The sequence below is a fragment of the Urocitellus parryii genome, chromosome 6, assembly GCF_045843805.1.
Source record: "Urocitellus parryii isolate mUroPar1 chromosome 6, mUroPar1.hap1, whole genome shotgun sequence".
NCBI classification, from domain to species: domain Eukaryota; kingdom Metazoa; phylum Chordata; class Mammalia; order Rodentia; family Sciuridae; genus Urocitellus; species Urocitellus parryii.
The window spans coordinates 31,906,697-31,932,947 of NC_135536.1; the positions used below are offsets into that span (position 1 = coordinate 31,906,697).

The 26,251-nt window shown below is 38.7% G+C and overlaps 1 protein-coding gene across 1 annotated transcript in view; it reads left to right on the top strand.

Moving 5' to 3' along the window:
* The first annotated feature begins 1,393 nt into the window (after positions 1-1,393).
* Positions 1,394-26,251, top strand: part of Rpgrip1 (RPGR interacting protein 1) — a 61,270-nt gene continuing 36,412 nt past the window's right edge. The window contains exons 1-11 of the mRNA XM_026414183.2: positions 1,394-1,466; positions 6,032-6,164; positions 9,613-9,956; positions 11,809-11,913; positions 12,326-12,533; positions 14,830-14,935; positions 18,365-18,386; positions 19,574-19,722; positions 20,187-20,260; positions 24,627-24,772; positions 25,733-25,893. Of these exons, the coding sequence (XP_026269968.2) occupies positions 1,394-1,466; positions 6,032-6,164; positions 9,613-9,956; positions 11,809-11,913; positions 12,326-12,533; positions 14,830-14,935; positions 18,365-18,386; positions 19,574-19,722; positions 20,187-20,260; positions 24,627-24,772; positions 25,733-25,893 (1,521 nt within the window). The remainder of the gene's footprint in view (positions 1,467-6,031; positions 6,165-9,612; positions 9,957-11,808; positions 11,914-12,325; positions 12,534-14,829; positions 14,936-18,364; positions 18,387-19,573; positions 19,723-20,186; positions 20,261-24,626; positions 24,773-25,732; positions 25,894-26,251) is intronic.

Here is a 26,251-nt window from a genome sequence, read left to right on the forward strand (position 1 = left end):
AGGAACTGCCACATAAAGAGCAAGGGAAACAGCATTCCAGCAGGCTTGGGAACAGGGCCCTTAAGGGTTCAGGGAGCAGAGAGGAAGCCAGTAGTGAGTGAGGAGTTTGTGAGGTAGACCAGGAGAGGCAGATGGTGTGACTAAAGAAGCAAGAAGTGGGTCAAGTGGTGTAGGAACCCAGTAAAAAGTTTAGCTTTTATTCTAAATGTAATAAAAAGCCAGTGGGGACTTTTAAATAGAAGATGCTATAAGTTGCATTATTTTATAAAAGTCATTCTAGATGTTTCAGGGAGACTTGATGGAAAAGGGTCAGATAAAAATGGGGAGAGCATTAAGGAAACTTTATAGTAGTTGACGAAAGACTCGAGTGGCTTGAATTACAGTGGTGGTTACAGAGAGATCTATAGCTTTTTTGGGGGGGGGTTCTATAGCTTTTTGTTCATTTGTTTTAAGGAAGAATCTAGAGGGTATACTAGTGGATGAGAGAAAGGGAGGAAGCAAGGTTTTAGGAATGCTAGGGTACTAGTACCATTTATGGAGATGGGGAAAGAATGGGAAAAGATCATATTAGAGGGAGAAATTGAAACTCCTCTTTAGGAGTATGTGTTTGTGATATCTAATAACCATGTAAAAGGAAGTGTTTAAAAAATAAGAAGATGTACAAATTTGAAGGTCAATGCTGGATACATAAATTTTGGAAGCAGCAGCATATTTTTGTGTAGTATTTAAAGCCAAAAGACTGGGTACTATCACCCAGGAAAAGAGTATTGACTAAGGTCTAAGGCAATTTATGGATGGATTTCCTGATTATTCAGGGCAGAGAGTAGAATATGACCACCCTAGCCCTCCCAAGTTGACTTAATAGTTCTAGTCATTCACAGAGGCTAATTTAACTTTCTCAGTCTAATTTCCAGTTTCTAGGAGAAAGAATCTGATTCCCCAGCTTGGGTCTGTTGTTTGTCCCTGATCCTATCACAGTGGCTGTGAGAATTGGAATAAAATTAGAGTATAAACTGGTTCCTGAAAGTCAGCCCCTGTAAATTGTATGGAGAATAGGGTTAAAGGTCCATTTCCCAGAGAAAGTGTGGTCAATGGTTTCCAGGCTGAGGATTCACCTAAAAATTGATGCAATATGTTCTATAATCAGAAAAAAAATTGACTTCAATTTTGAATTTAAAATGTCATTAATACTCAGTGCATGGTCTTATTCTTAGACTTGTCCACATCAGGTAAATATGACTATGATGTATCATATACCATCATGAAAGTGCTGAGAAACTCCTGCTACAACTTGTACAGATTACAGAAGTCACCCTAAAGTTTTCTCTAATTGGCTGAACTTTCCCTCTATTTTGTGTCCTCTGGAATCTCTTACAACTAGAGAACTGAGATGATGTCACATGTGGTGAAACATGCATCAGGGTTTCTGCTGGTCAGAGACATCGACTCAATACCTCTGTCAAAAGGTAAATATATTGGGCTGGGGATGTGGCTCAAGTGGTAGCACACTCGTCTGGCATGCTAGCAGCCCGGGTTCTGATCCTCAGCACCACATACAAACAAAGATGTTGTGTCTGCCAAGAATAAAGAATAAAAAACAAATAAATAAATAAATATTAAAATTTTTTAAAAAAGGTAAATATAATGCCTGGGGACAGATTTTTTGAGAATTAAAACAACTTTAAGTCTGCCATTGTGGAAAATTTTGCTAGTCTTCACCATGACTGCTTTGCTTTCAGTTTTCTCTTCAATCTTTCAATACCTGTTCTTAAAATAGTTTTTTATTTTAACTTTTATTCTTCCTTCCTTCCTTCCCCCCCACCCGCCCCTTTCTTTTCTTTTACATGTATGTGGGGTGGGGGTACTAACAGGAATTGAACTCAGAGCCTTGTACATGCTAGGAAAGATAATTCTTATAATAAAATTCCTATGTTACCAACACCGGAGACTACATATCAAAAGTCAAGAACAAATTAACATGTTTCACACATTTATGCATATGATTAGTCTATCAGTCCCCCTAAGCAGTAGTAGATAAGATGAAAGTGTTCTTCCTGACCAGAGCTTCTTCTACACAGGCCTTAAGATTATTTTTGTAAATTTGTTCCTTCTCTCCCACCATTCAATCCTAATCATAGCTACAGTTGATACTATTTTCACATATATATGTTTTTATCAAGGATAGGGCACGGTGTATACTGCCCACAGCTAGCTGTATACATGGTACACCCACTTTGGAAAAAGGGTTGGCATTATCTAGTACTGTTGAACTGGGTATGAATTATAGGAATTCTTTCACCTGTGTACAAGCAAACATGTGTCAGAATATTTATAGCAGCATTAGTCACAAGAGTAAAAAATAGGAACAACTTAAATGTCTAATAATCAGAAAATGAATCTATATTGATATGTAGGGCTGGGGATGTGACTCAAGCGGTAGCGCGCTCGCCTGGCATGCGTGCGGCCCGGGATGGATCCTCAGCACCACATACCAACAAAGATGTTGTGTCTGCCGAGAACTAAAAAATAAATATTAAAAATTTCTCTCGGGCTGGGGATGTGGCTCAAGAGGTAGCGCGCTCGCCTGGCATGCGTGCGGCCCGGGATGGATCCTCAGCACCACATACAAAGATGTTGTGTCCGCCAATAACTAAAAATAAATAAATAAATAAATATTTTTTTAAAAAAAATTCTCTCTCTCTCTCTTTAAAAAAAATATATATTGATATGTATTTGTAAAATGAAATGATAGTAGGCCATCACATGTGGTGGTGTATGTCTTTAACCCCAGCAATTCAGGAGGTTGAGGCAGGAGGATTACAAGTTTGCAGTCAGCCTCAGCAATTTAGCAAGACCCCATCTCAAAAAATAAAAAGTGTTGGGGGTATAGCTTGGTGGTAGAGCACTCCTGGGTTCAATCTCCAGTAGTGCAAGAGAAAAAGAAGAAGGAAAAGGAGGAGAAAAAGTAATAATAGCAAAAAGTGAATAAGAATGACTCAGCTACTGTTAACTTGGATGAATTTCAAAAACAATGTTGAGCAAAAGAAGCCATCACAGAAGAGTAAATAAAGAATGGTTTAGTATGTGTAAATATGAAAATTAGGGAAGACTGATCTATGTATTGTTTAGGAATATATATATATACACACGTATATATGATAAATTTATAAAAAGAATTGTAGGATAAATTTAAGTATCTTTATAAAATTATAAAGCAATGTAAGAGTTATTACTACAGCTTTTGCAGAAAGGCAGGAATAGGAAGATAAGGGATTTATAGGTAGTTCTTAGTATACATATCAGTAATGTTCTATTTTTATTTATTTATTTATTTATAAAAGTCAATAGACCTTTATTTTATTTATTTATGTGTGGTGTTCAGAATCAAACTCAGTGCCTCACACATGCTAGGCAAGTGCTTTACCACAGAGCTACAACTCCAGCCCTAATGTTCTATTTTTTTTTTTTAAGTTTGGTGATATGTGTGCTTGTGCCCAGCTATATAAACAGGTTTTTTTTAAAAAATATTTTTTTAGTTGTAGATGGACACAATATTTATATTCATTCATTCATTCATTCATTCATTTATTATGTGGTTCTGAGGATCGAGCCCAGGGCCTCACACATGTGAGGCAAGCACTCTACCACTGAGTTAAAACTCCAGCCCTATATAAACAGTTTTTAAGGAAAATTTACATACCAAGCCTAGTGCAGTGGCACACATCTGTAATCTCTTTGATTTAGGAGGCTGAGATGGATGGTTGAAAATCTGATGCCAGCCTCAGCAACTTAGCAAGACTCTGCCTCAAAATAAAAAATAAAAAGGATTAAGGATGTAGTGCCTTGAGTTCAACCTCTAGTGCCACAGAAAAAAAAAGAAAAAGAAATCAACAAAATTCACTCCTTTAAAGTACATAATTCAATAATTTTTAGTATATTCACAGAGTTGTGCATTCACTACCAATATCTAATTTAGAGTATTTATCACCCTAACAAGAAACCCTTTACAGGGCTGAGGGAGGGAGGAGATGAGGAAAAGGGGAAACACTGGGGAACAATATTGGCCAAATTATATTGTTGTATTATGTACAAATATGAACATGTAATAGCACTTTCTACCATCATGTATAATTATAATGCACAACTAAAAAATATGAGGAAAAAAATGAGAAAAGAGTTTTTTGTTTTTGGTGTTTTGATACTGGGGATTGAACTCAGGGGCACTCGACCACTAAGCCACATCCCCAGCCCTATTTTATATTTTTTTATTCAGAGACAGGGTCTCACTGAGTTGCTTAGCACCATTGTGAGTTGCTCACAGCCTCTTGTTGAGGCTGGCTTTGAACTCCTGTCTCAGCCTCCTGAGACGCTGGGATTACAGGCATGTGCCACTGTGCCCAGCTGGGAAAATATTTTTTTTTTTTTAACATGAATTTATTTTTATTTATTTATTTTTTTTTAAGATTTTTAAAAAGAAAGAAGAAACAAGCCCAGAAGTAGAAACAGGCAGATGCCAAGATCTTTAATTTCCATGATAATTTTACTCTGAGAAAAACTTAGTGAGCATCCAGCTTTACCTGCCATTTATTTCAGTCCTCTTTGGGAGAAGCTACGTCATTGAAAATTGATACAAAAATGGGATATGTCTAATGTTTCACATGAGAGGAAAGAAACTGATATTTAAACCTCTTATTTATCTATTTATTTATTTATTTTGTTCTTTTTCATTAATAGTAAAGTATAATTTAATGACATTTAATCCTCTTAACTCACACTTTTTTGTCTAGCTGGGTATAGTGGTGCAGGCCTGTAATACCAGAGGCTTAGAAGGCTTAGGCAGGAAGTTCAAATCACTCTCAGCAATTTAGCAAGGCCCTAAGCAACTGAGTGTGACCTGTCTCAAAACAAAAAATAATAAGGGCTGGGGATATGACTCAGCATCCCTGGGTTCAATCTCTGGTACAAAAAAAAAAAAAAAATCATTAATCAGTAATGATGTCAATGATTTAAATATGAGCTCTGGGTTTTTTTTTTTAATATATATCTTTTTAAAGTTGTAGTCAGACACAATACCTTTATTTAATTTATTTATTTATTTTTAGATATTTATTTTTTGTTGTAATCGAACACAATATCTCTATTTTATTTATGTGGTGCTGAGAATTGAACCCAGGGCCTCTCGTGTGCAAGATGAGTCCTCTACCGCTGAGCCACAACCCCAGCCCTATTTATTTATTTTTATGTGGTGCTGAGAATCAAACTCAGTGCCTCGCACATGCTAGGTAAGAGCTCTACTCCTGAACCACAACCCTAGCCCATGAGCTCTGGGGTTTTAAGGTAATTCCCATTTACCGGGAGATCAGAACTGACACAGGCCAGTGAACTCATGTTGCCCATGAAGATCTAACTTCTTCTGCCTAGAACAAGTAGAGGCTGTATCCCAAAGATGCAATTTGGGAAGAGTTTATCCAAACCTCAAAAGGAAATGAGATGACTCTTGGTAATCAGGAAAGGTTTTTATGCTTTTCCTTATGGGGGTTTTGAAAATAATCATGGGCACAATCTTGTATAGGTTCAAATTATCTACTAAGGAAGAAAAATAGATTAAAAAGAAAGATTAAGTAGAAAAAAATCCCTACTTGACATTTTTATTGACAGAATGTAATTTGCAGAGAGGAGGTCATCTTGGCTCATGCTGGAAGGGTAGGGGGAATCCTCCAGAGGTCCATTAGTGGTCATGGCACATACTTCCTAATTCAAGTTAGACTCATGCTCTTTGTATAAGATGTGATGTGAGATCCGATGGGTTAAAAAGATTACATTAAGGGGCTGGGGATGTGGCTCAAGCGGTAGCGTGCTCGCCTGGCATGCGTGTGGCCGGGTTCGATCCTCAGCACCACATACAAACAAAGATGTTGTGTCCGCCGAAAACTAAATAAATAAATATTAAAAATTTCTCTCTTTCTCTCTTTAAGAAAAAAAAAAAGATTACATTAAAAATGTTTCCAATTACCTTCTTCTGGGACTTTAGGTAAGAATATAAAAACTCAACTACCCTCTACCAAGATGAGCCGACAGGAACTAGAGGACAGTCTCTTTCGACTTCAGGAAGATCACATCTTGTTGAAGGAGCTTTTTTGGAAGCAAAAGGATGAGATCAAAAGGTACCTACAAGCTGGGATTGCGTCTTAGTGGTAGAGTGCTTGCCTGGCACATTCGAGGCACTGGGTTTGATTCTCAGCACCACATAAAAATAAATAAATAAAGTATATTATTTGATTTTTTTTTAAAGTACCTACAGCCCTGGCATGATGGCATACACTTGTAATCCTAGCATCTCAGGAGGTTGAGGAAGGAGGATTGTAAATTTGAGGCCAGCCTCTGTAATTTAGCAAGACCCTGCCTCAAAAATAAAATGATAATAATAATAATAATAATAGGCTGGGAAAGTAGCTCAGTTCAATCTCCAGTCCCATAAAAAAATAAAAATAAAATAAATCATATTGATTCTTTACTGTGTACAAGCATGTGTGATTTATGAACATATATTGATGAATTTAATATTATAAATACTATTAACTCATAGTATGAAGGAAGTATTATTATGAGAAAAGAGGACACAAATAGTCAAATAACTTGCTTGAGATTACCCCTAATGAGTAGCAGAGTTGGAAGTTCTTATTCAAAATATGCCATCTAGGGCTGGGGATGTGGCTCAAGCAGTAGCGTGCTCGCCTGGCATGCGTGCGGCCCAGGTTCCATCCTCAGCACCACATACAAACAAAGATGTTGTGTCTGCCGAGAACTAAAAAATAAATATTAAAAATTCTCTCTCCTCTCTCTCTCTCTCTCTCTCTCTCTCTCCCCTCTCTCACTCTCTCTTAAAAAAAAAAAACAAGGGCTGGAGATGTGGCTCAGCGGTAGCGCGCTCGCCTGGCATGCGTGCGGCCCAGGTTCGATCCTCAGCACCACATACCAACAAAGATGTTGTGTCCGCCGAGAACTAAAAAAAATAAATATTAAAAAAAAAAAAAAAAAAAAAAGAACAAAATATGCTATCTACAGTGACCTTATTGTAGGTTATTGTCTTTCAAAGGTGGATCTCTGGGGTTAAACCTAGAAAGGAATCTAAGATTGGGATGAAGAGAGATAAACAGATGGATAAACAGACGGAAGGATGGGAGTTCTGAAAGTCTACCTCTAAGAATTCTTGGGTTTTGTTTTTTGTACTGGGGATTGAATCCAGGAGTGTTCTACCACTGAACCACATCCCTAGCCCTATTTTGTATTTTATTAGAGACAGGGTCTGAGTTGCCTAGCACCTCGCTAAATTGCTGAGGCTGGCTTTGAACTCTTGATCCTCCTGCTTCCAACTCCCGAGCCGCAGGGATTACAGGTGTGTGCCACCGTGCCCAGCCCCATAGTCCTTTTTATTTTATTTTTAAATTTGGAGATAGGGTCTTGCTAAACTACTGAGGGTGGCCTGGAACTTGGGATCCTCCTGCCTCAGGCTCCCAAGTTGAGTAACAGATTACCGGCCTATGCCACTTGCATCCAGCTTCTAAGACAACCAGGAACACACCTGTAGTAGGTCAAGCTGGATTTATTATTCATTGCAGTTACAGAAAGAGAAAATGTACATCATAGAGATCTAAAGGTATCACAATAAATATATTAGGGGCTGGGGCTGGGGATGTGGCTCAAGTGGTAGCGTGCTCGCCTGGCATGTGTGAGGCCCTGGGTTCGATCCTCAGCACCCCATTAAAAAAATAAAAAATAAAGATATCGTGTCCACCTAAAACTAAAAAATAAAATAAATATATTAGAATCTATTACAATATCTGTGCTTTGGTTGAATGATTCAAAGAAATAGGATCCTCCTCCAAATGCTTCAGATTTTGAGTTATCTGAAGGCAGCTGAGATAGCAGACATGGTGGTGCAAATTTGTAAATCCCAACAACATGGAAAGCTGAGGCACCAGGATTTGAGGCCATGCTGCGCAATTTAGCAAGACCCTGTGAGAAATAAAAATGGATAGGGCTGGGTGCAGTGGCAGATGTGTACCACTGCACCCAGCCAGTTATTATTTCTATGTTTATTTATGGATGAGGAAACTGAGCATAGAAAATTAAAGTTTCATGCCCAAGACTACATTTCTAAATGTCAGAATAGGCAGGCAGTATGCCTTGGTTGGTTCAGGCTGCCATAACAAAATATCATAGACGAGGTACTTAAGCATCAGAAATTTATTTTCTTTATTCTAGAAGCTAAATTAGTGTGCTGCATGGCAGCACTCTGGTGAGGGCTATCTTCCTTGCTTGCAGACTGCCTCTTTTTTGCTGTGTCATCACATGGTGGGGCAGAAGGCAGGGGTTGCTGGGGACTGGGACAGGACTCTCCTTCTCTTGTAAAGTCACAGTTCTACCAGATTGATGTCCCCTCTTATGACCTCAATTAGCCTTAATAACCTTGTAACAACCCAATCTCCACATACAGTCATGTTGAAGTTTAGGGATTTGTGACGGTGATACAATTCAATCTATAGCACAGTGATTCCATAGAATATGATGATAATGGTAAAACTCATGATAGCAAATATCCATAATAGTAAGGTAAGTATCAGTATATACTAGGAACTATAAAAGAGTAATCTTTAATTTGGGACACACATATATAAAGGGAGGTATAGACAAATGGAGCTAAAAATAAATATTAAAATTATGGCCAGGTCTGGTGATACATGCCTATAATCCCAGCTATTTGGGAGGATGAGGCAAAAGGATTGCAAGTTTTAGGCCAGCTTTGATAACTTAGTGAGTAGAGCTCCTGTCTCAAAAATAAAAGGGGTTGGGGATGTAGCTCAGTGGTAGTGTTCCTGAGTTTAATCCCCACTTCCAAACCAAACAAAAAAACTACTTATATCTATCATTGTTTAAAAAATTGGTATTTTTGTTTTATGACTATAATTCAGTACAGAATCATATGTATGTGTATATATATATTTGTGTATGTATATATACGAATACATATTATATATGTGTAATTACGTATGTATACATACAAATTAAATTATATTACATATATAGAGATTAAATGCCTATATACATGTATAAATTATATATATGTAATGTACATATACATTTGGGGGGTACTGGAGACTGAACCCAGGGTGCTCAACCACTGAGTCACATCCCCAGCCCTTTTCATTTTTTGCTTTGAGACAGGGTCTCATCAAGTTGCCCTGTCTGGCCTCAAATTTGTGATCCTGCTGCCTCAGCCTCCTGAGTCTCTCCAACACAGGCGTGCACCATCATGCCCGGCTATATATAATTTTAAAATAAGTATACATAGAAATACGGTGGGGGAGTGCTCCAATATTTTTTTACTAAGATGAACGTGTGATCAATGGAACGGACAAAGATGGACACCATGATGTCCCCTGCTCTCAAGTTACAGGTGTAATCGGGGATAGAAAATTAATTTTTACGTGTAAATAACCGACCACAGTAGATTAATTAATATCACAGATCAATTCATAATTATGTGTCACCAAATAAGCTGCAGAAACATCCATTATAAAGGAAGAAACCACGTGTTCTATTTTGCCATAGGCTGAGGACGACCTTACTCCGATTGACCGCCGCTGGTCGAGACCTGCGGCCGGGTGCGGCAGTGGCGCAGTTCTCAAAGCCCACAAGGCGGCGGCGGAAAGCGGAGTGGCTGCAGCACTTCCCTGTGCATCAGAGCCAAGCCATGAATCAGCGTCCGCCCATGAACCAGCGCCAAACCCTGCGCCAGCGCGCCCCTGTGCACCAGCGCCCTCTGACGCAGAAGTTGCAAGCACAGGTTCAGCGCCTCAGTCTGTCTGCTCCGGGTGGTGGCCAGGCTCGGGTCCACGTGGGACGCAGAAGACTCCATACCGCTGGTGGGAGGGTGCCGGAGAAATCTCAGGAGGGTGAGGCTTAGGATCATATCTCCAATAAAACACTGGGAAGGAGTGAAATGTGCCAGCCACGTTACCCTCCGTGTTTTATCCCTCCCACTTCCCCATGTTGTTCCTTTGTTTGGATATCTGGTTCAAAATTCTCATTTTGAGGATGGGCATGTGGTTCAGTGGTAGAGTGCTTGGGTAACATGCAAGAAGCCCTGGTTTCCATTTGCATCACTTCTCTCTTCTAGCTCTTTCTGGAATACTGCTGAAAGGAGAATCACACAACAGGAAATGAGAACTTTGCTAGTGGGTCTGCAACAGACTAGAAAAGAGATGTAGGGAGCACGGGCCGTGGCTCTGCAATAGCGCACTTTCCTGGCAGGTGTGAGGCACTGGGTTCCATTCTCAGCACCACATATAAGGGGGGAAAAGCCTATAAACAACTAAAATTAAAAAGAAAGAAAGAAAGAAAAGAGATACAGATGCAACAGATGCAACATACTCAGGTGTGAGGGAAATAATCTTATCAGGGATCCTCCTGCATGTCAGGCTATGTGGCTGAAGAGCAAGGATTTCCCGAACAGTTTGCCTCTAAACCCCAGGTTTAGGGAAGTGGACTCCTTTGAAACCATGATCAAATAAATCTAAGTCCCTTCTTCCAAGAAAAATACACAATACACATAGATAAACTTTGCATATGATTTCCATTGCTTGGGAGATTACCAAAGCCCATCATTGACTGTCTAGAATTAGAAGTCAAGCTGCAAATGATCTATGCTGGTTGCAGTGACTCCTTTTCCTATATTATTCCAAGTGGCTGAGTCTGTGACCTTTCTCTGAACCCAGTGCTGAATCTCCAGAGAAGACACCCCATCTCCATGGGCCTAATTCAGGGATGAGAGCCTAGGGGAAGGAAATCTACATACAGCATTAATTTAAATTCTCTTATTAGTAAGTACTCATTTGTACTATGTCCTACCTATTCAGTTAGGAGGTGCTCCAAAACCCTAATCTGGTTCCTGCTGCCTGTGGGTTCCCTTGTGCTCTAGGGTGGCAGCCCCAGGGCGCTGGGTGAGTGGATCCTCCTTCAGGCCAAGAGTGGCCTGGGCACACCAAGGGGAAACGCTATCCCCCATCACCCCAGGGACACTGGTCCTGGAGACAAGAGAGGCAGAACAACCATCCCTACCTCCTTGGTCTCATCTGTGTGGCTAAAAAGGTTGTAGGGACAGACAAAGCAAGGCACTGAAGACAGCAGGAAACAGTTTTATTTGGCTACAGCCCGGTTCAGAAGGCACAGCTTTTGCTGTAATCAATCAATCCCCTGAACCCAGAGTTCAGGGAGTTTCAGAGTTTTATATCCAGCATGTAAGGGGAGGGGCTCAGAAGTTCGCAGTCTGCAGAAGTTCACATAAAAGCAGCTTTTTCTTTCACTGTTCTGGGCAAGTTAACTCTTCAAGGACAACACCTGAGAAAGGGAGAGGTTCAACTCCCCTTTCTTTCCTTCCTCTGCCAGCTGTTACCAAGGGCCCATTTGTAACTTATCTTAAAAATGTAGACATCTCTGTGAAGCCCAGCTCAAAGCCAGAGGCCTTGTTTGCACATTTCTTCAAAGTGCTATACTGGATACGTTTGTGAAAAACTAGTAAGGGGGTGTCCAGCACCTGGAGTGCTGGTATCTTCCCGGCCAGTGGCCAAGCTAAACAGGGCAACAGGAAAATAGGAAATTTATTCATATTGAACTTTTTCTCAGAGACTCTTTGGCTGACAGTCCCAAAATCAGCCATGGTGAGAATTCCTGGAGAAGCCCAGTTAAGACTTTTTTCTATGGAGAGAGGGGGTGCCACTTCACTGCATCTTCTGCTTACACTTTCAGGGTCAAGAGACAGGCTGAGCTACACAGCCCCTCCCACATTTAAGGAGCAGGTGACAAATGAGAAAACCAGAGATGAAATAACCAATAAGCCCAGCAGCCAACTGTGAGTTCTTTTCAATTATTTCACACTGTTACCCCTGCAGCGTTAATTGGAAATGCATCATTTAGGGAACAAGTGAATGTTGGTGATTTCTAGCATAGAGAAGATGAACATCAACCCTAGGTTAAATTCCAATTTCAATGTTTAAAAATGGAAAACAAGCATCTCTCTGTCCTCTGAGGAAAGGAAAATAAAGGTCCTTTCCTCAACTGAAGGTATTCCCTTTCCCCTTTATATTTTTACCCTTTATGTTATAATTCATTTATGTATCCATTTGGCATTTGAAGGCTATATTTTGTAAGATTATTCTCTATAAGTACCAATATTACCAAATCTTATAATGTCTTAGAAATATGACAGCCTAATTCTAAGTCCTATAACAATAATATCTATTTCTCCCTTTCATGTTTAATGTTCCTAATTCTAACAGAGTAATTTTTTTCAACAAAGTAATAATTATGGTTAAACTCACTGGTCTATCCCTGTTTACCAGTGCCCACATTATGGCCAACAATACTATGCAAGTGGAAGAACCACCCACACCTCCTGAGAAAATATGGTCCCAAGATGAAAATTTTGAACAGAGAAACTCATTGGAGTGTGCTCAGAAGGCTGCAGAGCTACGGTAAGAATTTGACTTTCCATGCCTCAAACCATAAGGAATTGGAAAAGCAAGAGATTCTCATTTGTATCTTTCTTCCGTCTCAGAGAAAAAAAAAGAATGGTTAGGATTAAATTCAACCTGAGAAGTAGACCTGAAGTCCCTCCCAGGTTAAGAAATGAATTAACTTTAAGGGGATGCTTATGAATAATAGATTTGCTGCTTTTCTTCATTGAAAGAAAGCTATTTCATCACCAGATAGGGGTTCTCAGCTCTCACTGTACATCAGTCCCTAGAGAACTTTTTAAAAAAATAGATTTTATTTTTTAGATGTCCTCCTGTTACTGAAGACATTTTTTGTTTTGTTTTTCTGTTTCACAGCAAAATTGAGCAGAATATACAGAGTTCCCTCATATATATACATATATATAATACAGCCTCCCCAGTATCAACATCCCATGCCAGACTGGACATTTGTTGCAGTGCACCTACATTAACATATCATTATGACTCAAAGGCTATAGTTTACATTAAGGCTCATTCTTGGTGTTGCACATTCTACAAGTTTGAACGAATGTATAAAGATATATATCCACCATTATAGTATCATACAGACTTTATTTATTACCCTAAAAATCCTTTGTGCTCAACGTATTTATGTCTCTTTCCCCAAATCCCTGACAACTATTGATCCTTTTATTGTTTCTATAGTTTTGTCTCTTTTTCCAGAATGTCATATAGTTGCAACCCTTTCACTTGGTAATATGCATTTAAGATTTCTCCAGGTCTTCTCATGGCTTAATAGCTCATTACTTTTTAATGCTGAATGACATTCTGTTATCTGGATCTACTAAAGTTTATTTATCCATTTAGATACTGAAAGCTTCTAAGTTTGGGTATTATTAAAACTCCTATGCTGCCAGGTGAGGTAGTGCAGATCTCTGATTTCACAGCAACTCAGGAAGCTGACACAGAAGGATCACAAGGCCAGCCTGGGCAACTTTTGTAAGACCCAGTCTCAAAATAAAAAACAAAAATTTCTGGGGATGTATCTCAGTGGTAGAGTGCTTGCCTAGTACTTTCACTCTGTGAAAGGCCTTGAGTTTAATCCTAGTATTGCAAAGAAGAAAGAAAGAAAGGAATGGAAAGAGAAAGAAAGAGAATGAGAGAAAAGCAAAAAGATGTTACCACATTGTGTGCAGGTTTTTGTGTGAACACAAGTGTTCAATATGGAGATCTTTTAAAACCACAAACCCTGGGCCCCACCTCAAAGATTCTTTTGTAATTACTCAGGGGTGGGGTTCTGGCAGTATTTAAAGATCTCTCCAGGTGGCTCTAATGAGCAGCAGAGAGGAGAGCCCAAATCCTTCCCAATATCTTTCAAATGATAATGAAAACGAAATCGCCTGAGTTTAGAAATAATCACCCCTCATTTGTCTATATTCATGTCCTCTGGTTTCTCTAAGGAAACAAGTCTTAGACTTGGACTTTCTAGATTTATAAGAAATGGCAAACACCATCATTTAAAAAACAGAGTCAGAGACAAGAGGACCATGAGTTCAAGGCCAGGCCCAAAGCAATTTAGCCATACCCTGTCTCAAAATAAAATATAAGAAGGGCTGGTGGTGTAACTCAGTGGTAAAGCACCATTGGGTTCAATCCCTGGTACCAATTCACCCCCCCCAAAACAAAAAACAAACAGAAAAAAAAAAAACATAGTTACAGCTGGGTGCAGTGGCACACACCTATAACTCTAGCAACTTGGAAAGCTGAGGCAGGAGGATTGAGAGTTTGAGGCCAGCTTCAGCAATTTAGCAAGGCCCTAAGCAACTTAGTGAGACCCTGCCTTAAAATTAAAAAAATAAATAAATAGCCAGGTGCGGTGGCACATGCCTGTAATCCCAGTGATTCGAAAGACTGAGGCAGGAGGATCGTGAGTTCAAAGCCAGGCTCAGCAACTGAGTGAGGGCTTGAGCAATTTAGCAAGACCCTGTCTCAAAATAAAAGATGAAAAAGGGCTGGGGATGTGGCGCAGTAATAAAGCACCCCTGTGTCAAATCCATAGTTTAAAAAAAAAAAAAAGCTAACAGACAAAAACTAGTTACAATTTTTTTTTTTTTCAAAATACAAGCTTTTAAGGTTAGTAGAGTATCAAATCTCAACTGGCATAAGAGAAAATAGAAAAAAGAGATTATTTACCAGACTGAACTCCCTGTTCTGGTCTGTTGTGGGAGAGTATGGAAAGCAAGGCATGTCCTTGGTTTACTGTCAAGGAGCAAAGGTGCTTAACTCTACTTGCAGAATTATCTTCTTTCTGCAGCAATTCCATTAAAGAGAATGTGGAACTGATTCGACTCAAGAAGCTCTTACATGAAAGGAACACCTCCCTGGCAGTGACAAAAGCACAATTAACTGAAGTTCAAGAGGTGAGTTGCTATCATCCACTGAGCTTTCATGGGGGGAAAATAGCAATTAGTTCAGAAATCGGTATTATTTTCTCCAATATATATATCGGAGACCACAATTTAGGGAGACTAAGTTACTTGTTTAAGGTCACACAATTTAAAGGTGATATTCAAATGCTATCCTTTGTGACTCACACACAGTCCATCCTTTTCCCAGTATTTCCCATTATTTCTGTTAGAAGGCTTGGACCTTACCTGCTAAGGTGGAATTAAGCGGACTTAACATGTGTCAGAGTTAAGGTCCCAGCCAAAAATAACACCAAAATGTATTAAATTTGAGAGTCAAGAGCAGTCACAGGCATGGGGTGGTGGTGCACACCTATAATCCCAATGACTCTGAAGGCTGAGGCAGGAGGATTACTAGTTCAAGGCCAGTCTCAGCAATTTAGTGAGTCCCTGTCTCAGTACTGGGGTAGGGAAAAAAAAAAAAAGCAGTCACAGGGAAGGAATTTTCCTAAGCACTGTGTGCTAGATTATGTGCCAGACAACTCTGTCTCAGATACTTACAGTCATGATCTCATTTCATGCTGACAACAATGCCCCAGGTAAGCACATTTAGTGGACAAGGGAACTAACTGTACCCTCAAATACAATAAGAAACTTACTTAGGTTGTAAAATCAGTAAGAGGCAGAGCAGGATTTGAGTCAGGCTGGCACCAAAGCTCTTTTCTCATTACCACACATTGGAAACTAATACCTAAATGGCAAAAATAAGGCATCAAAGATCTAAGGAATACTTCAGCAATATTCTTCTATTGATCGAATATGTATTGAATACTAGCACAAAGCATTGGGATACAACGACTACAACAATGAGTAGTAGTACAGCTCCTGCCTTTAAGGATCTTATAGAAGAGAAGAACAGCTTATAAACAAGCACAATTATCTGTATTTAGGGTATGAGAGGGGATGTAAAGAGATTAGTCAGACCCACCAGAGGATGGGGTGCATGATCAGAAAGGACTCATAAAGAAATAGATTTGTGAGCTAAATGCTAAAAAATCATTAGCTTGGGAACCAGTGTGCAAGAGAGGATAGGGCTTTATGGAGTAGGAGTAGAAGCCAAGGTATAAGGGTAGAAACATCAGGAACCAGGTCATGGAGTCCATAGTAGGAAGTTAGACTTTATCCTACAAACAGTGGGGAGCTGGAGTAGGGTTTAAGCAACTCAGTAATATGATCAGCTTTTTGGCACTGAGGATCGAACCCTGTGCCTTACACTTGCTAGGCAAGTGCTCCACCACCAAGTCACAACCCCAGCCCCTGATCAACATTTTTTCTCCCCCCAAAATCCCTTAGCCTTCTTAAAAAGGTCTGAAATATTTTGAAATGCATTTAATTTAATTTTATTTTTTTTTTAAAGAGAGAGTGAGAGAGGGGAGAGAGAGAGAGAGAGAGAATTTTTTTTTTTTTAAATTTTTTTTTTTTAAGAGAATTTTTAATATTTATTTTTTAGTTCTTGGCGGACACAACATCTTTGTTGGTATGTGGTGCTGAGGATCGAACCCGGGCCGCACGCATGCCAGGAGAGCGCGCTACCGCTGAGCCACATCTCCAGCCCCGAGAGAGAGAATTTTTATTTATTTTTTAGTTCTCGGCGGACACAACATCTTCGTTGGTATGTGGTGCTGAGGATCGACCCCGGGTCGCACGCATGCCAGATGAGCGCCCTACCGCCTGAGCCACATCCCCAGCCCTGAAATGCATTTTAGTAAAGAGCGCCTTTACAAAGCTACCACTAAACACCCCAGTCTCTTTTTTTCTTTTTCTCCTTCAATGCAATGGAGAAATATTATGGATTTTTTAAAAAAAAAATACCAAAATATAAAAATAGCCACTTACTGATACAACTTTAGATTATCTTCTTCCCATATTTTTACATCCTTTAAATGCTACCAAAATTAACTAGACTGAAAAAAACAAAAGGACACACATAATACTCTACAAAACATAGACCTTGTAAACATCCTGTAGCCCACCAGAGGTGATAGCGCATCCCTGTAATCCCAGCTTCTTGGGAGGCTGAAGAAGGAGGATCTTAAACTGGAGAGCAGGCTAGGCAACTTAGTAAGGTCCCATCTCAAAATTAAAAAAATAAAAAAAAAAAATAGAAAGGAGTTGGGCACGGTGGCGCACGTCTGTAATCCCAGCCGCTAGGGAGGCCAAAGCAGGAGGATCACAAGTTCAAAGCCACCCTCAGTAAAAGCAAGGCGCTAAGCAACTCAGTGAGAACCTGTCTCTGAATAAAATACAACCTTCTTTTTTTTTTTGTATCAGGTATTGAACTCAGGGGCACTTGATCACTGAGCCACATAGTAACTGCTCAACTAATCACAATTGTTATTATTATTATTTTTTAAATATTTTTTATTTGTTGATGGATCTTTATTTTATTTATGTATGTGGTGCTGAGAATCAAACCCAGTGCCCCACACATGCTAGGCAATTACAACTCCAGTCCCACAACTGTTATTATGATGAGTGTTTCTTTTCCCTAATATTGAAAAGAGACTGAAGTCTTTCTGAAGCATACTGAGTAAAAATAGCTTCTAGCTTGGGCTGGAGCTGTAGCTCAGTAGCAGAGCGCTTGTCTAGCATGTGTGAAGGACTGGGTTTGATCCCCAGTACCACATAAAAATAAACAAATAAAATAAAGATATTCTGTCCATCTACAACTACAAAAAAAATAGTTCCCAGTTTAAGATTAAACTTTTTCTTGGATAATACACCAAAGACAATGCAAATGTAAATAAATGACATTTTTTCCTTTTCTGTTTGCAGTACTAGGGATTGAATTCAGGACCCCTCACATGCTGGGCAAGTGTTCTACCACTGATCTACATCTCAGCCCTTTTTTAAAAATTTTATTTTCAGACAGAGTCTTGCTAGTGTTCATGATGGCCTTGAATTTGTGGTTCTTCTGCCCTAACCTTCTGAATAGTTGGGATTACAGGCATGATTGCATGCCTGGCCCCTTCATTTTTTTTTTTTTTTTTTAAGGAATGGTATAATTGATTATATTCACAGACTTCCTGGCAAGATAGGGCAGGGGGAGGGCTGGGGATGTGGCTCAAGCGGTAGCACGCTAGCCTGGCGTGCGTGGGGCCGGGGTTTGATCCTCAGCACCACATACAAACAAGGATGTTGTGTCCACTGAAAACTAAAAAATAAATATTAAAAAAAAATTCTCTCTCTCTCTTTGAAAAAAAAAAAAAGATAGGGCAGGGGGAAAACAGCAACAATTAATAAGTAGGTACACAAATGGACTTCATTTATGGAATTTTTTAGAATATCTTTTAAGATAAATATTAAACATTTGAATTATAGATAAAAATACCAAACTTATAAAATTAATATATCAATAAAATAATTCATATTTCTTTCTTCTAGGCATATGAAACCTTGCTCCAAAAGATACTTAATAAAGATTCTTTGAATCTGTTTCTTAGTAATTAGAGTAGTCAAACCAAGTAACATAACACTAGAATTTAGTCAACTATTATGACTATTATGATCATATAGTTTCTATTAAGACAAATAATGCTAGTACTAGTATTTATGCACTGTTTTCATTAAAATTGAAATATGAGACCTGAGTTGAGAAATATTTTGAATGATATCTTTCAGCTTATTGTTAAGAGAATTGTAGCATTTGCTCAAAAATTCTCAAGAGAGCTGGAGCACACCTGTAATCCCAGCAATTTGGGAGGCTGAGGCAGGAGGATTGCTAGTTCAAAAAAATAGCCTCAGTGAACTGGGGTTGTGGCTCAGTGGTAGAGCGCTTGCTTTGTATGTGTGGGGTACTGGGTTCAATCCTCAGCACCACATAAATAAATAAAATAAAGGTATTGTGTCCATCTACAACTAAAAAAATAAAAATAAAACATAAATAGCCTCAGCATCTTAGCAAGGCCCTGTCTCAAAATTATAAAAAATAAATAAAAGGGCTGGGGATGTATGTCAGTTGTTAAATGCCCCTGGGTTCAATCCCTGGTGCCAAAACAAAAACAAAACAAAATTCCCAAGAGTATTTTTTAGCATGCATGAGGTACTAAGATATAACAAAGATGTTACAGATATTCTCTGATGTTATTAGATATACAGCCCTATTCACCACTGTAAGTGGGGTGCCAATAAAGCTCAGTGAATATCCCTGACTAAGAATTATGAAGGCAAATTATGACTAAGCATGCACCTCACCAAGAGGAAGGAGTCCACCAGAAAAATGCTCACAACTTCTAAAGCTAACATGTCATTTTCTTAGGTGCAAATGAAGAAATACATCATTATAAAAACTAATCAGATATTTTAGAAAGTTAAAGCAGCTTTGGAAAATACCACCTAATTTAGAATCAGGAGTTAATTTGAACCTTGGGGAAATTCAGGCTCCATTGACAAATTATAGTTGCTCAGAATGGAAAATCCTCCCTAAAGGGGAAACTGTACTTTCAGAGAAAGGCTATGGTGTGAAATGAGGTTAACTTACAGGGTAAAGGTAATATGCAACTCATTGAGGTCATTCTTTGGGACATCCACCTTGGAATACCAGTGTTACTGGGAGTGATATGATCATTCCCAGAGCAACTTTCCTTTGGCCCCAGAATCAAGGAATCCTGAGTGCAGCCCATGATGCCCTACTCAGCCAAGTGAATGAGCTCAGAGAAGAACTGAAGGAAGAAAGCAAGAAGGCTGTGAGCTTGAAGAGCCAACTGGAAGATGTGTCTATCTTGCAGACAACTCTGAAGGAGGTAAATAATAATTATAAGAAATTTCCATTCAATGTGCTACATTCCAATTTCAGAGATGTTGAAATGTGCATCTTTGCAACATTGAGGTGTTTTTTTTTTAATGAAAACAATGAGGTTCTAAGTGGTTAAATCATTGATTTAAGATTACTGCATCATTAGAGGAAAACCTGGGACTTATGCTGTCTGTTCTCCAAAGTCCTTGCTTTTTCAATATTTTGCTGCTTCCCCAACAGTAGGAATCCAGACATCAGGAAAACTTCAGAGAATTATCATCAATTCCAATAAAAGTCTCTAGCCCACCATCCGTTCATTTTAATTTTTCTAGTCAATGGCTCCTCAATAGACAAGGGAGAGGAGCACAAAAAAGGTGTCATCCAAGCCTCATCCTGCAATGGGAAAGGGAAAACCTGTGCAGAGCAATGAAATTTAAAGTTTTATCACAAGGACTTTTACATCATTCTTAGTTTCAGGAGAGAGTCGAAGATTTGGAGAAAGAACGAGAATTGCTGAATGACAATTATGACAGACTCTTAGAAAAGTGAGTACCAAGTTTGGGTCTCAGGGCATTTTTTGCTGTAAAAAAGAAAGTCGTATAAAATGCCTCTCGAATTTTAAACATAATATCTAACATTGATAAATATATTGAGAAACTGGTATTCAATATTGTTAGAATATAAATTGAATATAAACTGACAGTCTTTTTCTTTTCTTTGGTATTGGGGATTGAACCAATGGGGGGCTTAACAACTGAGTCACATCCCCAGTCCATTTTATTTTTTATTTTGAGACAGGGTCTTGCTAAGTTGCTTAGGGCCTTGCTAAATTGCTGAGATTGGCTTTGAACTTGTGATACTCTTGCCTTGGCCTCCCCAGCTGCTGGGATTACAGACATGTGCCTAGTGCACCTGGTGACACAATCTTTTTGAAAGAGAATTATACACTATTTTTTTCTATTTTCACATTTTTTATTGATGTGTTATAGTTGTACATAATGATGGGATTGTCGTTACATATTTGTACATGCATACAATATAACAATAAAATTTAGTGAATATCACTCCCTAGTACTTTCCCTTTCCCTCCTGTTCCTCACCTCTACTGACCTTTGATTTTCATGAGATCCCTGAATCCCTCACCTTTCTTTTTCTTTTTCTTTTCTAGCTTCCATATATGAGAGAAAACATATGATCCTTGACCTTCTCAGTTTGGTTTCTTTTTTTTTTTTTTTCTTTTGGTGCCAGGGTTTGAACCACATCCTCAGCCCTTATTTAGAAACAAGGTCTCGGCCGAGTTGCTTAGTGCCTCACTAAATTGCCGAGGTTGGCTTTGAACTCCTCCTGCCTCAGCCTCTCGAGCTACTGGGATTATAGGCATGCACCACCGTGTCCTGACAGTTTGGCTTATTTTGTTTGACATAATGATCTCTAGTTCTATCTATTTTCCTGCAAATGACACAATTTCATTTTTCTTTAAGGCTGAATAAAATTCCTTTGTGTATATATACCACGTTTTCTTTGTCCATTAATCTTTTGATGGACACCTATGCTGGTTCCATAGCTTAGTTCTATAAACAGGGGTGTGCATGTATCACTGTAATATGATGACATTAATTCTTTAGGATAAACACCAAAGAACGCCATAGCTGGATCATATGGTGGTTTTGTTTTTTATCTTTTGAGGAACCTTCATACTGATTTCCTTAGTGCTTGTACTAATTTACAATCTCACCAACAGTGTAGTCTTCCTTTTTTTCCATATCCTCTCTATTATTTATTATTTGTTTTCTTGATGACTGCCATTCTGATGTGAGATGAAATTTCAGTGTAGTTTTGATTTTCATTTCCACAATTGCCAATGATGTTGAACATTTTAAAATATATTTTTTGGCCATTTGTATTTCTTCTTTTCAGAAATAGTAAATTCATTTGCCCATTTATTAGTTGGGTTATTTGATATTTTGGTGTTAAGTTTTTGAGTTCTTCATTTATTTGAGATATTAATCTTCTGTCAGAAGAGTAGCTAGCAAAGATTTTCTTCCATTCTGTAGGTTCTCTGTTCACATTTCTAATTATTTCTTTTGATGTGCTGAAGTTTTTTAATTTGATGCCATCCCATTTATTAAATCTTGGCGTTATTTTCTGAATTTTAACAATCCTATTGAGAAAGTTATTGCCTGTGCCTATATGCTGGAGTGTTGACCCTATGTTTTCTTCTAGGAGTTGCCTAGTTTATATTCTAATTCTTAGGTCTTTGATCCATTTTGAATTGATTTTTGTGTAAGATGAGAGATAAGGGTCCTGTTTCATTCTTCCACATAGGAATAACCCATTTTCTCAGCACTGTAAGAAGGCTTTCTTTTCTCCACTCTGTGTTTTTGACACCTTTGACAAGGATCAGAGGACTGTATATCTGTGTCATCTATTCTGTGTCTTCTATTCCATGGTCTGCATGCCAGTACCATGCAGTTTTTGTTACTACAGCTCTGTAGTATAATTTGAAGTCTGGTGTTATGATGCAGACACTACATATTAAAACGTTAAATAGGGCTGGGTTGTAGCTCAGTAGTAGAGCATTTGCCTAGTATGTGTGAGGCACTGAGTTCAATCCTCAGTACCATGTAAAAATAAATACATAAAATAAAGGTATTGTGTCCATCTATAACTAAAAAAAATTTTTAAATGTATATCTTTTGTACCTGCAATTTCATTTTTTAGAATCAAAACTAATACAATCCTATTTTGTATATTCAAAAATATCTATATAATAAGAATGTTATTACTGCATAGTTAGTAGTGGTAAAAAGTCCTGAAAACCATCCAAATTTCCTTTGATAGGGAAAATAAATCATGTTGCATCCCCACAATGAAGTGCTATGAAGTTGTTCAAAATGAACAATTAGCCAAGAGTGGTAGTGCATGCTTGTAATCCTAGCAATTTGGGAGATTGAGGCAGGAAGCTTAAAAGTTTGAGGTCAGCCTCAGCAACTTAGCAAGACCCTACGCAACTTGTTGAGGCTCTGCCTTAAAATAAAAAATAAAAAAGGTCTGGGAATGTAGCTCAGGTAGAGTGCTCCTGGGTTCAATCCCCAGTAAAAATAAAAAAAAAAACAAATAAATAAAATTAAAATGAAGTAGATAAGTCTGGTGTTGTGGTGCACACCTGTAATTCTGGTGATTCAGGAGTCTGAGGTAGGAAGATCACAAATTCAAGGCCAGCCTCATCAACTTAGTCTGAATATTGAAAAAAAAGGGTGGGTACTGAGGATGTAGCTCTGGGATAGGGTGCCTATAATCAATCCCCAGTACCATGAAAAAAGAAGAGGAAAAAGAAGAAAAAAGAAAGACGTAGATATATTGTTCAAAGAAAAAATAAGATGTGAAGGGATATGTTACCTCTAACCTAGTTTATATGTGTGTGTGGATCTATAATTTTTTTGTGGGGTGGGTATGGGGATTGAACCCAGGGGCACTCAACCACTGAGCCACATCCCCAGCCCTATTTTATATTTTATTTAGAGACAGGGTCTCACTGAGTTGCTTAGTGCCTTACTTTTGCTGAGGCTGGCTTTAAACTCGTGATTCTCCTGCCTCAGCCTCCCGAGCTGCTGAGATAACAAGCGTGGGCCACCACGCCTGGCCCATTATTTTAATTTTTCACAGTGAACATATATTCATGTATTAATTTTGTCATTAACCTGCCCAGAAGATTATAAAAATCAAAAGTACTGGGCTGGGATTGTGGCTCAGCGGTAGAGTGTTCACCTAGCACGGGCGAGACCCGGGTTCGATCCTCAGCACCTCATAAAAATAAAGGCATTGTGTTGTATCCATCTATACCTAAAAAACAAATACTAAAAAAAAAAATCAAAAGTGGGCTGGGGATGTGGCTCAAGTGGTAGCACACTTGCCTAGCATGTGTGAGGCACTGGGTTCGATTCTCAGCACCACATAAAAATGAAATAAAGATATTGTGTCCACCTAAAACTAAAAAAAAAAAAATGTTAAAAAAAGAAAAGTACTTAAAAAAAATCAAAAGTATCTTCTGACATAGTTAAAGACAGCAAGGGGAAGATTAGTGAAACAGCATGGGGTCTTACAGTAGTATCCTGGGAACAACTGATGTTCAACTCAGCAAAATGAAGCAGTGTGGGGGTTATTCATTCTGAAGAACCTCTGTGGCAGATATTACTATTGGCTTCTTTCCCTCATCAGTCAGAATATTATCTTCTTGGGTCACCATATGGGTCAGGAAGTGCCAAGGAATCTTAATAATATCTTGAGCAAGTTATTTTCAGATGACATTTATTAAACCGATCAATAAGAAAAAGAAGCAGAAATAATTTATGTCAATGTCATTTCCTTTGTGTAAATGCTAAAGAACTGGCCATGTGTGTTTTATACTCAAAACAGTTCTGCCTGACAGCTAGACACTATGGAATGGAGGGTTCAGTTGTTGAAAAGTTTGGTTCCTGCCCTTCAGTATAGTAACTTGCATCTAGATCCAAGGCAAGTATTCTATTAACTAGCCATTGGCAAGGGTCTAGAGTAATGAGGTGAGAAGAGGAAGATTTTGTTTCTCCTTTCTAATCCAGCAGTCCTGAGCATATCTTGATACACAGTGCCCTGCCTAAAGAAAGTCACTGTGCTAGGCAATGCGTATGACTTGGAGTGGTTGCTCAGTGAGACACTTGAGACCTAAACAGAAGTGATGCCAAGCAACTCCTCAGTGGAACCCAAAAGTTCCAAAGCAGTTGGTGAATGACAGTTACAAATAAAGTAGGGGCAGAACAAACATGTAGAGAAATGAATGATGAACTAGACCCAGGAGATGTCAAAATTGTGTAGCGAAGACATCATACCACGCACCTTTGAATATCCATCTGACAACTCCCTTCCCATTTTCAGCATGCTGGACAGCAGTAATCAGCCTCACTGGAGCAATGAGTTCATGGGAGAACAGCTGAGGCAGCAAGTATCTCAGTTGCAGGATCAGCTGGATGCTGAGCTGGAGGAGAAGAAAAAGATCTTAGATCAGCTGTCCAGTGAGAAAGGTAAATCAGGTCTGGGAGAGCTCTAAGTGTGGCACCCCCTACATTTGGTTCAGTAGAAGGGAACTTGGGCTTTCATTTCTTCTTGATCATATTCTTTTGTGGATCATAGATGACTAGAATAAAAACACTGGATATCAGGTCAGATTTACTATCAGGAAGACATGACACCTACCTACCTCCTGTGTATACTTTTTCCTATGTAGTGTCTTTCTATTTGGGAGGATGCTGAATTTTAATTTGTTATTTTAAACATTCACTTTATTGATATAAAGGTATTAAAATGAATTTCTCTGTGTTTTGTCATTCTCATCAATCATTTAAGTGTGAGTAGGAGAATTCTTTTTTTTAAGCCCTAATATTTGAGATTGAGAAACAAATTACTAATTTTTATTACTACTAACATTTCACCTGCTATCTTAACTCTTGGATCACAGGCAATAATTATTTGGAATATTTTAAAACACTGTCAAAAAGATCTTTATCTTGCTGCTTCTTCCTAGTCTGTACCTTACTGTGTATTCTTAACAATTTTGCATGTCATCTGATTCTATTGTATTCATAGGAGAGTGAAGGAAAAGAAATACAAATCAAGAATAAAAGAGGCAGAGGGACGGGTGTAGTGGCACATGCCTATAATTTCAACAGCTGAGGACGATGAGGCAGGAGGATCGCAAATCAAAGCCGGCCTCAGCAGTTTGGTGGCCCTAAGCAACTTGGCAAGACCCTGTCACAAAAAAAAAAAAAAAAAAAAAGGATTAGGGATGTATCTCAGGAGTGAAGCACCCTGAGTTTAGCCCCCAGACCAGAAAACAATCCTGTTTACTAAGTCAACAAAGTAAAATTCCTTTGTAGAAATAAGAGAATTATTTCTCTTAGGGCAAATTTATGAAATGAAATGAATGTTAGTGGGATCTGACTAAATTTGATTACCAGTAACTTTCTGGATTATTTTTTCTCCAGCTCAAAACAAGGTTCTGAAGCTTGAAGTTACCAACATCCTTCAGAATCATAAACAGGAAGTAGAGATCCTTCAAATGACAGCCACAACACCTGAGTCTCCTGATGATCAATCTGAACCCCACACTCACCCAGATCTGTTCCTAGAGACAGCTCTGATAGAGGTAAGAACCTCTTTAAATGAATAAGTCCACTCTCCAGAGGGATCTCTGCAAATATCCCTAGGAAAGATGCAGGTGTTAAAATGCTCACTAAATATTTTGTCCTGACTGAGGACCATATTTGGAAGGATATATGAGAAGGCTAAGAGTAGAGAGGGCCTAATGAAATCTACCTGCTTTTTTCCATGCATCCCAGCTCATAAAATGTAGAGTCTTTTTCAAATGAGGACTTGAATTGATCTGCTGAGAAGCAAATTGCCATTAGAGGCTGTATAACTTCCGGTGCTGCTGCTTCTGCAGACCATGAGGACTTGACAGGAGGTGCATTTGTGAAGTAGCACAAGTCCTTTTTTTCCACTGG